Genomic DNA, 15,832 nt, shown 5'->3' with positions numbered 1-15,832 from the left:
AGCACCACCAGTGGCTTTGGGCTTAAATATTAATATTTCGTTTTGGTCATCCTATTTTACGGGGCACAGGCCAGGAATTTTACCTTGACAGTTAAGAACAATCATGGAAGATTGTTGAATAAATAAGAATTACATAAATTGGAGGGAGTTGTAGTCTGACCAATCTGAAGGATTTTAGAGATATCCTTAACTTGTAGAGCCTCTTGTATTATCTGTATTAACACAAGTGTAATAAAAGGGGTTTTATTAACAAAAGAATAGTAACTAACAACTACTAAATGGGTACAATGAATGGACAAAGTGCAAAAGATTGATGAATGCTGGTCTCTGGAAAGAGGTTTGGAAAGAGTGATTTATGTTCTGCACCTGGGCAGCGACATTTTCTACTTGTTGACCTGGGCCTGAGCATATTTCCTATTTAGGCCTGATAACATTTCAATTTACTTTTCTCTTTATCATCTGCTTTTTTTCCCCCCTCTGTTTTGCAATAACATTTTAAAAAAGCTCTTTGCGTATATTGTCACCTTGGAATTAAGATTCTATCTGCCTTTTGTCAAAATTGAGTTATTCACATTCTTATTCTGTGACAACTTATTTACATTGGTTTTTTTTTATTATTATATATTTTTTTAAGTTGTGTACATTTTAGGACTGATTTATGAAAGGGACTTGTTCCCCATATCACATATTGCTATATGGAATGCAAAAACTTTGAAGCTCAATATCTCGAAACTGCTCAGAATATAGATAGAAGCTTATAATTCCAAGGTGACGATTTGCTTCTCTATGAAAGAAAGGGAAACAGGCTTTGCTTTTGTTCACATAAATATACTTTTTTTGCCACTTGCCTGGCTTTCTGTTATTAAAGAGAGAATGTGATTGAATTTTCCGAGACTTGCTTTCACATCTACTGTAGTGTACACAGTACAAAAGAGTTTTTACACCTCTAAATTCTTTCTTTTTCTTTTATTTTTCTTTCTTTATTTTTTTTTTTCATTTATGGCGAATGATCCCTACTCGGGCCCGGGGGTGCTGCCTTTGATGTTTCAAATACCCTTTTCCTTCATATATTTGTGCAGGAAATTTGTCTCTATGAAACAAAGTAATATTTCACACCCAGTGTGTGTTATCTTTAAACCGTACCCTCCCAGGAGTTTGAGTTCTGTGAGGGCTTATGTTTGACTGTATCATGCATACTCAAATACTCTTTTTCATTGCCAATAAGATACTGCTGGCAAGGCAAAGAAAATCCTCAAGCTGTTCTTTTTTTCTCCTCTCCTTCTCTCTTTTTGCTGTTTTTCATCTTTTTCTCTTTTTATCCCTCAGTGTAATCGTGAAAAATGAGTGGAGATATTTCAAGGAGTTGACGAAGACTCTGACTCCTCTAGAGGAGGAGATGTTTCACTTAAAGGAGAGCACACAGACTCCACAGGTTTACCTGTGGCCCAAAGAAAGTATCCATGTCCCCTTCAAGTACCAGACCTTCATCTGTGGTCACACCTTCTCTATTCAGGTAAATCTAGGGGGAACTCTTTCAGATATTTGCTCAGTTTTTTAACTTTATTTTTATTTTTATATTTTATATTTTATTTTTTTATAAAAACTTATTTTTATTTTTTGTACTGTTGTTTTCTTTGTTTTGTTTTGTGCGGTTTATTTATTTATTTATTTTTTTCATTTTCATCCCAGTGTGGTAAAAAGTCTGGACAGGCCACTACGTAGACTCAAATCTCAAGTGAACTGTCCACTGAACTGCTGGTGCTGGGAAAACAACATCATCTGGAGAAAATGTGGACTATTTAATTGTTTTTGTGTGTTCTGCTGTAGTATAATTCAACCATGAACGATGCGTCATCACTGAGAAACTGCATTTGTTTCCTCATTTCCCTTTTGCACTGATGAGACTTGGATTAGTTCACATGTTTCCGGTTTAATTGGATTTGGGTTTGCTTATAGTCTGTAGTATTACAGAGGCACCCACAAGTGAAGGAGACTCAAAGCATCAGCAATAATGAAATGGATTAAAAACAGCCTCATCCAGACTGTCTGAACAGACCTGTCCAAACAATGTTTTTCCATCCCTTAATGACATTATTTCAATGTGATTGTTCTCTCACTGAATGCTGCACTGTTCATGATGACTCCTCTGTCATACTGCAGGATACAAAAGGCTTAAAGACTTCAAGAAGTTCACAGATGGCTCAGAAACATCTGTCCAATACAATTCATGCCAAATCCATCAAGGTAAGAGCTTAGCACTCACTGTACTGCTGAGCACACACAGGAACTCAGACTCTTTCTATACAGCCTGATTAGTAGTTGTGCAGCCAGAGAAGTGGGCTGGCACTCCTGTGGTGGTTCAAACAATCCAGACTGAAAACATGACTTGGTCGACAACAGTAAAACTGAATATAACTGATGCATACTTATAAGAACCAAATAGAAGTTACATGCTTTTGTGTTGCTGTATGTATTTTTAGGCTCACTAAACTATATTGTGAAATAGTAATACATTTTAAAATAATGGTTTGGTATTTTTATGATGGCAAAGCTCATTTTTCAGCAGCCATTACTTCAGTCTTCAGTGTTACATGATCCTTCATAATGATTCTAATATGTTAACTTGGTGCTCAAGAAACATTTCTCATTGCATGCTTTCTCAAAAGTATTAATTTATTATATTCATAAAATATGAAAAAAAGATCCATCTTATTTATAACCTTTACTTTTCATTTGTACATGTTTATGCATATTTTTACACGGTGAATGGTTGGGGTGATGTGCTGTTCTATGGTATTGTGGTTCATTGTGCCTTTGGACTGTTCCTGCCATATGTAGCCAAGAGAGACTGATGCCTTGCAGTATTGCTGACACACACACACACACACACACACACACACACACACACACACACACACACACACACCATATCATATTTAGTTCAGCTGTGGTCAATCATTGCTGTGCACAAACTGACACCACCTCCAGAGGAATGTCAATAGGTTGTCTTGGACTGTGAATCCGACAGCCAGCTCGACTGTATCTCACGCGAGAGAGGTTGTGCACTCAGACTGCAGATGACTCATGGTACTTCATATCTCACTACATACTGTCAGTGCTGTTCATTCACTGTGGAATGATTTCAGATAGGCTTGTCATTTAGAGGTAGACCCTGACCACCTCTGCTGAAAAGAGCAGCTTAGACCATCATACTGGTTCAAGGGTGGTTTTTGCTGATTTGGTGCTGAACTACAAAGAAATGCGAGTTGCGAGTTCAATTTTGTTCATCTCTTTTAAAAAAAGCAAAAATATGTTTACAGTAATGCACTTACGATGGAAGTCAATGGGGCAAGGAATTGCACTATGACAAATGTTGTTATGAAACCGTTTGAAAGTATAGCCAACAAGACAAATAACTCACATTTTTGTGCAGAATAATTCATATAAGTACATAAAACAAGATGCACATTTCTACTTTTAAAGGTGCAGTATTTAATAATGACAGCTAGTGGTTGAAATGCAGGGCTGTGCATGGGGGATGGCCCGCTGGCCAGAGCCACTGCCCCTCTGCCCTCATTGGCTGAGGTGCCCCTCTTGAACCCTACCAACCCACCCACCCAATAAATGTTATTGCCACCACACCCCAAACAAACCTTACACTGTAAACTGATGATTTGATTTATCCATGTTTTAATATGCCTGTGGTCATAGAGCTTTTTAGATGGATGCCAAGGCTTTTTAGGTTGGGTAATATCTGTGATCTGACCCAGTTTGTTTGCTCACTTCCATAGTGTTTTCTGCAACCAAACCCTGCAGTATGCTGAACTGGCATCCCAGGCTGTTAAAATATTATTGGATAAGCAATCAGTGGGCGGAATCACCAAAACAAAAACAGACATTCTGACACAGAATGAACAATCACAAATCATAAAAACCTGCTTTAGCATTGTATTATTAATAAACAAGTAATTAAACTTATAATCTTTACTAAATATCTGCAAATGTATTAAGTTGTTTTTATGCTTGAGTACAGAAAATTACATACAGCAGCTTTAAACCGTCTAGGATACCTTGCCATATAGACATCCATTGTGCATAATTCTGCACCAGAGTTATTATAGATAACTTAAACTAAAAACATTTTCGTTACTTGAAGTAAAATAAATTCAACTTATTTTATTTCAGCTGGTTTCCGAGGCAAAGTTTCTCATTTTCATTTAGTTTAACTTGATATACTAAAATAACTAAAACAGAAATACAAATAATAAAAATATATAGACATATTTAATAATAACAAAAACTAATACAAATGAACATGAAAATATTATTCAAAATATTTATAAAAAGTATAATCCCAATGATGCTAAAATAACACTTTTCTGTTTTTACAAACTGTGGGTCAAGTCAAAATTACTGTCTGTGGTAATTGACAGCATGTCGCTAATGCAGTTGATACCTGTCAGTTTATCTTGTTGTGAACCTGTGGCATTCCTTTATTTTCTAGTGATGTCATTTGATTTAGTTCTCCTGTTAGCATTTAGTAGGAAGGCCTTTCAAAATTTGTGTAGGTTGCAACCAATCTGCTTTTCTTACAGGTGCTGTTCCGCGGGGAAGACAAAAAGCCTCTGGCGATCTGCCAGGTGGATGTTGAACCAACCCCACATGTGGTGGACCAGACCTTCCATTCCTACCAGCCTGAACTCACCTTCCTAAAAAAGGCCATTCGCCTGCCTGCAGCCTGGGACAACACAGCAGGTGCTGCTCATTACAAACATCTCCTCCGCTGCGGACGCACATACACATAACCACACAAACACGCTTCAGTGTCTGCTATTAGTTCTGAACTAAAGACCCCATTTGTGCTCTGTCTCCTTTTGTACTTGCTCACAGATGGTTCTGCCACCCTCCATGTGCGCTGCAGCGACCCCAATGTCATCTGCCACACCACCAACCTGGTGAGCCAATCATGAGCCACTCTTAAAAGCAGCAAGCCAGTCAGAATGATGAGTTATTAATTAGTGTCTGAGGCTTTGTGCTGAATCATTGTGCTGTCATGGCCTGCACACTTATTTGTTTGACAATTGTTGACAGTTCTTTTTTATATTCATTTTTCATACACATTTCTTTTAATGTTTAATAAAGTATTTTTTATTTCATTTTAATATCATTACACTATAATATTCATTTAGTTTTCATAAAATGTTTAGTTTTAGATTTTTCATTAAGGAGTGTTTTTTCATATTTATTTTGTACATAAAAGGATATTTAATTTTTCATAAAAGACCATAATATTTTTCCAGTAGTCCATTAGTAACAAGTAAAATTAATCAGATATTCATTATTGATTAAACATTAACGTTTTATAATTAATTTTTTATTTACATTTTTTGAATAAATTTCAATTGTTTTTGTTTCATATTGTATTATATATTTTTTCATACGTTTATTTTTTTTTATTTTTAAATAAAATATTTATTTGTATTTTAATTGCTGATTAAACATTATTATTTTATAATTCATTCCCTTGTATTTTGAAACTTTAGTCTCCAGGAGAACTGAAAGTAAAAGGTAGCCCAAGTCCACAGATTAGGAAATTCTTCATTACCATTTTCATGTACATACACCACAGTTTTCGCCTGCTCTCGTATGAGTACATGCATAAAAGTGCACTTTTTTTTTTTTTTTTTTTTTTTTTTTTTTTTTTTTGAAAGTGAGAACCTGTTAATTTTCACTCTTCCAGATGCACAGTGAGGTGTGTGTGTGTGTGTGTGTGTGTGTGAAACTCAGTCCCTGATTAATCCCTTCATGTGTGATTAATGACATTTGCTTAATCAGGATGTCTCATTTACTGTCTGATTGCATCAGATCATAATATTCATTTATTCATCAAAATCTGCGACATCTCTAGAGTTCATAATCAGTGAACATGAATAAAAACACAATTTTAAGAACCTGCACATCACACATCTCTCTCTGGAACTGGAACCAGTGAGAGTGACAGTAAACATAAATTAAAGGCAGACAGCTCACTTGCATTATGCTTATACTTTACTATTATCCTGAATGCTATATATTATAATGTATATAATATTATATAATTTTTCATATTTTAATTCAGTTTCACAAATTTTTTAACTGAACCAATTCGACCTATATTACACTTGATGTACCTCTATTTTAATAATTGATTAAAATACATTTGCATGTTCACGGGTTCTCTTTTTGTTTGTTAAACAAACACAATATTTCATATTTTTAAGTAACAGTTTTATTTTGATAGTTCCTAATTTAATTAAAACATAATTAAATATATGTAATACATCAAAACAATCAATACTCTCAAACTTTCAGGGGTTTCACAGACCCAAGTTTGGGAAACCATGTTTTAATATTTGTGATCTATTATAATAAATATTATAATAATGTTATAATATTTCCTGAACACTCCCCCATCTGCCATTGGTCATCAAACAGATAGTCTATATATATATATAATAAAATATATATATTTTATAAAATAACCCACAAACCTACTTTAATGTTGAATTAAAGTGTTAGATTTAGTTTACAAAAAAAAATAAAAATATTTAAAATATTTCATAAATGAATGTTATTTTAAATTAATCTTTTCATAACAGGCTATTATTTTTTTTTATAATTTTCATGACATATTCTTTCAATTTAATCGCTAAATAAATCAATTATTAAAAATTAATTTTCTAAATACTTTTTAATACTTTTATAAAAAAAATCTTATTTCCTTGGGCTTGTTGAGAGCCTTGAACAATTTTAGAGAGTACCATTGTATGTAGACTTTTTTTTTTTCTTTTTTTTTAACCAAATTTACAAAGATTTAAAGCTTTTTAACATCAAAAACGCTAACGTTAAAATTCTCTTCGCTTTCTCCTTTTTCCCTTTTAATCTTACAAAAATGTAAATGTAGCTTGTCAGTGGAACAAATGCATTGGTATCCACTCTAATTAGCGAACTAATAATGGACTTAATGGTTTAAAATTACTGAACAACAGACAAGCTCATCAGATACACAGTAACCCATAAAAACTGAATTTTTGAGCAATTATAATAACCAGGAGATCAATGAGTTGTAGTTTTTTATTTATTTATTTATTTATTTTTTTTATTATTATTATCCCCAACAACAGCTGCTGTTAAGGACAACTAAGCAACCAAGGACGGTACAAACGTTCTTCAAATTTTGTCCCTTGAGCTTGAACCCCTCAGGCAGGGTGAAGAGCTCACGCACAAAGTCCTTAATTTATAATACAGTCCAACTGTAGAAACCCTGGCGGGCAGAGTGACATCAACATCTGCAAAGCTCCTGCGGGGACACGAGTGCCCGCTAGCACGTGAGATCCTCTTAAAGAAAGGGTGAATGGATGAATTTAAAAACGGTGACATTTGGGTCTTTCTGAACGTCTCTCTTTTGAAGATTCGTGATATGCATGTCTCTCTCTCAGGGGAAGTGGGGCCTGTCAGGCCCGTCCTGCTATTGTGTCAGTGTATATGAGGAAAAAAGTGATAAAGTGTCTTTTGTGTGTCTGTGGCTCAGTGTCAATCTCTCTATGGCAGTGACCCTTGGCTGGCCTCCCCTGCGCAGATCTGGCAGGTATACGTGCATTACCTGCAAAGGATGGACCTGAGCTGTGTGTGTGGCACTCTGAGCTGGCATTCACTGGTTCTGCACGGCACACAAGCCATTCGCAGGGTCAAGTGCTACACATCGCATCCCCTCGAGCTTCAGGTACTCATTGTGGGGTCAAAGGAAAACACACTGATCGGGGGTATTGAGCTCTGATGGGAGATTATGTGACCTTTTTTCCTACAATGGGAGATTGATGAAAAATAATGAGATGGTAAGTAAGATGACTAGGTTATGTATATTTTATTTCTAACTTGTGTTAGTTGTGTGTGTGTGTGTGTGTGTGTATTTGAGAGGTTTGAATATGATTTAAAAAAGTTCAACTAATTAACTGCATTTCTTTCTGTGATTTAATCATACATAACATTTTAAATTTGTTTATGTAAAGCACCACTGTAGACATAACTAATTAACTTTTGAATAAAGCTCTAATTAAAAAAAAAACATAATTAAAAATTATAAAACAAAAATATATTTGCACATGGAATCCCCAAATTTATGTATAATTGGTCAAGTTTAAATAATTTAGAAGTTTAAATATTTCTTTAATGTCATTTTTTATAAGGTTATATTTAATAAATTATATAAAATAATAATTATTACCTTGCAATATTCAATTTGAAAGCCATAATGTTTTAGCATTTAATAATCCTAAACTACAAATCATCATAGTGCTGTTGTTTGTTTATCATTTCTTAATTACAGAATGTAATAACAATTTTTTATTTAAATAAACAAAACAAAAGTGACCCCAATATAATTATTTATTTCAAATTCATTGTGTTTTTTTTTATATGTTAAACAGTCTATATTAATTGCAGAAAGTAATGTATTATTTTTCCCATTCATCAGTGATTTTACAGGAAATGGATTTAGAGACGCGATTACTCCAGGAAGATTTTTAGCATGCCTGTTTGCTCAGCCTCTGTCAGTTGCCACTTTAAAGGACTAATAGTAGAGTATAATAATGCTTAGTTTTGTATCCCAAAAACCAAATAAAGAATAGTGGAGTCAGATGCAGTTAAAGTTATGTGAGCGAGGCAAGTACATTGAGGGGATGAAAACAATAAAACTCTTTTGGCTGCAGCAGTATCATTAGCTTCCAGGGTTCAGCACACCGCAGCAAAGAAAGCAAAAATGCTAATTCATACATAAAATGAAAGAATACTGGAATATGTGGATTATACGAGCAACATAAATCTCAAAATGGGTATTTCCTTTTATCCGAAATGTGCAAGCAGAGCAAATACAGCAGCTCCCATGTCAACAGATCACCCTTTTCCTAAAGATACACAACAGGTGCCAAGAAAGATGATGAGGCAAAGTAGAAAGACATTTGAGCTTCAGGTGCAGCCTTGTGTTTTCTGAAGTTCTACAGAGGAGGGTCTCCCTGAAGTTGCTTTTTTTCTGGCTGGGTTTTCTGTTTTCTGTGCTTGATGCCAGAAGCTCTGTGATCATGAGATTTGTGTGTTCCAGGTGGATCCAGGTGAAGTTTTTGCTCTTCCTGCTCAGGGATTTCAAGATGTCTGCGTGGGCCTGAGGGCTCTGCACCCTGGAAGCCGTTTCTTTTACCTCAATGTAGTCGACGTGGACACTCGGCAGCTGATTGCCTCCTGGCTGCTGTGCATCACATGCCGACAGCCTGTAATCTCCAAGGTGAGTAAGCAAACCTCATCAATAGAACTTTTGAATAGTACTGTACAGCATATGTTAATAATAATAAATATTGAAAAACTATTGTTTATTACAACAAATTAATATTTGTTTTGAAGATTTAAAATTTAGATGTATATTTCTGTTGTTCCTATAGCAGAGCAAAACTAGCAACGCCACGTCCATGGGTTTGATTCCCAGGAAAAGCATGAAATGAAAAAAATGTATACCTTGAATGCAGTGAAAGTCACTTTGGATAAAAGTGTCTACCAAATGCATAAATGAAATGTTAATTTGTAGATAGATAGATAGATAGATAGATAGATAGATATAGACTAGTATAATTTAAAAAAAAATTAAGTCAAACAAAACAAGTATAATTATAATACGTAAGACATAATACTATAATACAAAAGACTACTTCATTATGTCATTTATCTTCCTCTTGCAAAATGCTCTCTTCTAGCAACTATCCAGTGGGTGCCAATATAGAGTGTCCAATAAAATGGGTTTACTTTTAGTAACGATTAGACAGCAACAAAACTGACACTTTTTTCCCCCATAAGTGTAATGTGATGCATAGTGCACAGTGATCATTTTTCTCAGCTTTATGTAGATTTTTAGCAGAGCAATGGCAAGAACTGAATGGGTCTTTAAATTTCAGATCTGTGGCAGAGGATATGGTGCGTGAAGTCAGTGCCAGTGATTTAAACCTGACGTTTTTACTTCAGTTATTTTACAGTATGTCTCTCTGTATGTGCTTTAATCTCCCCAGGCATTTGAAATCAGCGTCCCTGTAGATGGAGGGAAGGGCAGCAATAAAAAAATCAGTTTCACAAACCCCTACTCTTCCTCCAGAGCATTCAATCTGCACACAGATCGCCCAGACCTGCTTCAGTTTAAAGAGGAGCAATTTCAGGTGAGAGAACCCAAAGCTAATTCTTGCTCTATCAACAGACCTCAAACTCTGTCAGGAGGCCTTTCTGTTTAACACTGAAAAACAACCATATTTTTTAAAAAGCCCCATTCAACAGAAAGGTGTCTAGAGCCCAGAGGAGAAGGATCTTGACATGCCTCTGTCAAGGAATCAATTTGTGTCCATCTAAACTGTCATTCTTAGACACATCTCACAGTATGTGAAGTTCTCAGTATATTGGAGAACTCAATTTGTGCCCTGGCTCCTATCACAATGCCGGTCCCCTAAGGAAACCATAAAGCTGCTATCCAAAAAAAATGGAACAAAAAGAAAGAGATTCTCACAGTCAGGCTGAGAACGTCAATATCTCTCACCTTGAGGACTCAAAATGATGCGTGTAGGTCTTACAGCTCTACGTTAGACTTCAATTAAAAGCTGTTAATTGATTAGGTGATCGATACACAACCGTTGGCTATTACTCCAAATGGAGACAGAGAACATTAATTAGCCACAGGGACAGAGTGTCTCAAATATATTACTGTGGCTTTAGGGGTCACAAAGTCATTTTTCCTGATCATCATTTTGCACAGAAATGGTGTAAAACAGAACAGGGTAAAATGTTAATTTCATCATTCAGTGCCCTCATCGATCGCTGTATGGTTTAGTGAATTTCACATCCCATATCTGGGCAATAAATAGCGAAACAATGTGAAATATGCAAGTGACAGTATTGAACACAACAGATTGATGACACATCGGTGTCAAATAAAATCGATGAGACTCATAAAGAAAGGAAATGGCCTGTTCCATTTTCTTGCTAGTCAACACGGCTTCAATTATCTTCTCTCACACTGGATTTATGGCATCTATATTTTTGAAAAATGTAGAGATGTTGCTTTTTTCCCTCTTTGAGAAATAACAACTGTGTCACCATAAAATAGGCGCAGAGCCAAAAGACAACAGAAGAATCGATACGTCCATGCTTTTGAGGAGATCATGAACTAAATCCTCAACTGTGTTCCATATGTCTTAGTCAGCCATTAGAGATAATGTATAAAGACAAAGAGAGTGCAATTTCTCTTACAACAGAGCTCAGGAATAGGAATTAAATCGTATGACAACTGGAGATTTGGGGGGGGGGGGGTAGTACAGTTGTCCTTTTTCACTTTTATGGTGCTTTTGTATACTTGACAGAAGTTTGAAATTTAATTAAAGAGAGTGATGCAGGTCTAGAACAACATGAGGTTGAGTAAATCATGACAGAAGTTTGAAATTTAGGTGAACATTTCCTGTTAAAAAAAATCGAATTCTTTTACAAACAATGATTTTGCAAACAGAAAATAAAATGAGTATTGATCGTACTGTATTTTATTAAGGGATTCTGTCCTGGCTGAAGAATGCAGACATTATTGAACCAGCTTTGTTATTTTTTATTAAAACGTAATGAAAATTGATTAAAAATCATTTTTGGTAATTAAAATAAAGCTGTAAAATAAAGTATACGTATTGGATGATACAAAAATAAATCAAAAAATCAATTAGAAAAATAAAAATAATTAAATAAAAAAAAGTGTATATATATATGTGTATATATATATATATGTGTATATGTGTGTGTATTCTATATATATATATATATATATATATATATATATATATATATATATATATATATATATATATATATATATATATATAAAAGCAGAATTTATAGAAAATATATTCAATATTTTTTTAACTGGTTATGGCTGAAAACTGTTTATTATTATTATTATTATCATTCCTAAACTTTCTCTAGTTTCCTACATTTCCTACATTTCCATTCAGAACCAATTATAAACAAATACAATGTTTGACCTGATTCTTTATTTTGACATTCCTGTACTTTCAGTGTGTGCATATGTACAAACACATACCTATTCATTTGTGTGTGTGCGTGTGTGTGTATGTGTTTTAGATTGGGGGAGGGGAGCTCTACACCATCGGCCTGCGCTTTGCTCCGAGTCAGAACCCTGGCATGGAAGAGATTCTCATCTTTATCAATGACAGACAGGATAAGAACGAGGACACTTACTGTGTTAGGGTTCAGTACCGATAACACAACACTATCACCCTGCATTACAGCTGCTGCTTTTGCCCACAAACAGACCATAAACCAGCAGATATGCGGATTTACTCACATCATGCACATGTATTTCTGCTTACACAGTGTGATAAATTGATCCAAATAAGATATGCATTAAAGTACAGACCAAACATACTCTATATATAAATGCAGACAGTAAGTAAGGTTAACTCCATCCAGCTCACCTAATACACAGAGTAAAACATCTCTCACGTGCGCTGGAGTAAAGCTACCCTGTGGTGCTGAAGGCTGAAACCGAGAAGAGATTCTCAGTAGAGCTGATGCTCATATCGGTGCTCTTGATGTGTGTGTTTATCGTTACGCTGAAACCCTGCTGTGATGTGTCATTAGCAGCGGAGAGTGGATGGCCACTTGCCCGAGACTTCAGCTCTAGATCTTCAGAAATTGAGACGTGTTTGTATGACCAATCATTTTATTTTATAAAGTGTTCAGGGTATTACGTTTGCACTCACTGATGATAGAGTGCTTAATTTGGGGGAAGAAAATAGTCATCTTTCATTCTTTTCCACTATATTTTTTGTACTAGCATCAATAAAAAAAAATTGTAAAATAAAATCTGATTTGTATGATTCGTTGTATCAATGATGACATGCTGTGCTTTGTTTTTGGTGTGAACAGTATGTGTGTTTGCAGTAGCTCTGAAGGGCTTCCATTAACATCTGTGGACTAATCTCCTGGCTCGTATTAGAGCTACAGCTGTCTGAGTCTGACAACAACCAAATAACCTGCCAACTAACCAGTCCAGAGATGGAAGAAAATAATAAGAATGGAGCAGAAAAGACTGAATGTACAGGAAATATACTGTGGAGTGTGAAAGTCTGAGACTGCATTGAAAATCCATATAATTATCAAACTAAAAAGTGAATGGTGAACAAAAAAAAAAAAAAAAAAAAAAGATAAAATGATTCAGAAATATTTCAATAATCAAAAAAAAAAAAAAACTACATTCCAATAATTTATTAAGATATCCTTTTTCTTTCTTTCGTTTAATAAGCAATTATTACTTTTATTTAGCAATGATGTAATAAAATGATTTAAAGTAAAGACATTTATGTTACAAAAAAATTCTGTTTCAAATAAATGCTGCTTTTGAGCTCTCTGTTCACCAAAGGATCCTGAAAAATGTATTATGGAAATAGTGGTGTTTTTTTTTTTTTTTTTTTTTTTTTTTTTTTTGACTTTGATATTAAGAAATGTTATTTGAGAACCAAATCAGAATATTAGAATGATTTCTGAGGGATCGTGTGACACTGAAGACTGGAGTAAATAACTGCCAAAAATTCAGCTTTGACATCACAGGAATAAATTACATTTTGAAATAAAAACAGCTATTTTAAATTTTAATACTATTTCAAAATATTACTGATATTTTTGTTTGTTTGTTTTTTCTTCTAGATGAATGCAGCCTTAGAGACAATTAAAACAACATAAAAAAAATCCTAACCTTTGACCGGTAGTAGTGTATGTCTTGTAAATTTAAATAATGTTTATTATAACTTGGCTAATTAGGTAGAATTTTACCTTTTTGTATTGGGGTAAAATAGAGGTATCAGGGTTGCAAGCAAAAGTTTTATGAAATTCAGTCAGCTTGAGTGCTGCTTTCATTAAAACAAATGGGGGATGAACCAAATAATATGGATAATTTTTCAATTCTGCTTCCAATCCATTCCACTTTTTCACTCAAATGGTTATGCTGATAATCAAATTTGAAATGAAAAATGTATGAAATTAGAAAAATAATAGAAACATTTTCACTAGAGCTGTCAAACTTTTAGACCCTACTAATTTTATATGTGTGTAGAAGTGCGATAAGTCTTCAGTTCTTCTCAGCACTATTGGTGACGAGATTTTCTATATGTATTCTATGTTTATATCCCAGTATCTTGTTCTTCCCCCCAGAATCCACAATGGCAGAACAAACATCAAACAGCGATCACTCCCCAGGCCCTCGAATGCTTCCTAAAGACTGTGCACTTATCTTGGCACTCCCACTCAAACACTTCACAGCTAATTTCAATACTGGTGAAGTGCATTGTGGGATTTCCCTCTCGTAAGTTTATAAGAATCCTTCCCCTCACACACACTCTCTAAAAACACACATTATATTTCCCCGTATATGCATTTTAAACGCTACACGCACACCAATAAAAACATACCATGCAGAGACAGCGCCTTGATGTTGTTAGGTGCTTCTCGGAGAGCTTTGCTGCCGCTTGCGTGCGAGCAGAAGGACTATGAAACACTATCAAAGGACCCAATGAAAATGTATCATCTTCCTCCGAGGTGCGTCACGAGGGCTTAACCGGAGCGCTCGCTGTGCGCGTGTGTACGTAAATCTGAGCGCATACTTTAAATATTGTATTTTAGAATGAGAGAAAATTATAAAAGTGTTATTTCTATAACACTTGAGCATAGATAGAAGATTAACTCAGCAAAACTGATGGAGAGGTGTTGAGACGAAGGTTAAAGGGAGCAGCTCTCTGGTAGAGCGTAGGATTAAACTCTTCGTCTCTCTCTCTCTCTGGTAGAGAATAGATTATCTCAGCAGAAGTTAACGCAGTGGTGTCTTAATGAGCAGATCTTGGTGAACATATGGAGCGTGTTTGTAACAAGCATCAATTTCCTCCCGTCTTCATTGACGTCGTCATCACCTTCCTCCTCTTTCTCGTAATTCTTACCGGCCTGTAGAGGGCAGCCTTTACCATGACGGAAGAGAGAGCGTGAAAGAGGGGAAAGCAATAAAACAATGCCTAGAATCCACAGATCTGATGGTGTGTGTGTGTGTGTGTGTGTGTGTGTGTGTGTGTGTGTGTGTGTGTGTGTGTGTGTGTGTGTGGTGTGTGTGTGTGTGTAAAAGGTGTGTGTGTGTGTGTGTGTGCGTGTGTGTGTGTGTGTGTGTGTGTGTCCAAAGAACAGTCCCTGTCTTTTCTATGACACATGCTGTCCCTCACTCTCTTTTTCATTTGGGCTCTCTGAGCTTTCAGTTGTCTCTGAGCTTAGGAGAGAGAGCCTTTGTAGCTTTAGATCTGTTTTATTTTGATTCAAGTTTAGTACATTCAAGAATATATTGTGGCTCGGGCTGATGGGATCATTGCCCGGGGCCAGCGACTGCTTGGGGCCTCACGTCCTGCAAATGCAAATGTTTGTTATTGTGGTTTTTGTCATTGTTCCAATGCATTCAATTTTTTTTTTTTTTTTTTTTTTTTTATCTCTCACCTACTACTTGAGATTTTTTTTCATAAATTGGATGGACTTTCCATAATTAAAGGGATAGTTCACCCAAAAATGAAAATTCTTTCATTAATTACTCACCCTCATGTCGGTCCAGACCTGTAAGACCTTCGTTCATCTTTGGAACATGACAAATTATGATATTTTTGATGAAATCTGAGAGCTTTCAGAGAAGTATTGTTGAATAAAGTTGTTATTTTCATTTTCTTTGTGCACAAAAAGTATT

At 35.1% G+C, this 15,832-nt stretch overlaps 1 protein-coding gene across 1 annotated transcript in view; it reads left to right on the top strand.

Moving 5' to 3' along the window:
- nphp4 (nephronophthisis 4) overlaps window positions 1–13,156 on the top strand; it is a gene marked incomplete at its 5' end in the record, with an annotated part of 135,568 nt that extends 122,412 nt beyond the window's left edge. The window contains 9 exon segments of the mRNA XM_042763030.1: window positions 1,327–1,513; window positions 2,161–2,244; window positions 4,596–4,755; window positions 4,891–4,955; window positions 5,544–5,614; window positions 7,591–7,762; window positions 9,137–9,316; window positions 10,089–10,232; window positions 12,187–13,156. Of these exon segments, the coding sequence (XP_042618964.1) occupies window positions 1,327–1,513; window positions 2,161–2,244; window positions 4,596–4,755; window positions 4,891–4,955; window positions 5,544–5,614; window positions 7,591–7,762; window positions 9,137–9,316; window positions 10,089–10,232; window positions 12,187–12,327 (1,204 nt within the window).
- Between the last annotated feature and the right edge of the window lie 2,676 nt (window positions 13,157–15,832).

The sequence above is a fragment of the Cyprinus carpio genome, chromosome A8, assembly GCF_018340385.1.
Source record: "Cyprinus carpio isolate SPL01 chromosome A8, ASM1834038v1, whole genome shotgun sequence".
NCBI classification, from domain to species: domain Eukaryota; kingdom Metazoa; phylum Chordata; class Actinopteri; order Cypriniformes; family Cyprinidae; genus Cyprinus; species Cyprinus carpio.
Note: the sequence above shows the minus strand (reverse complement) of the source record. Positions and strands in the feature narration are given on the sequence as shown.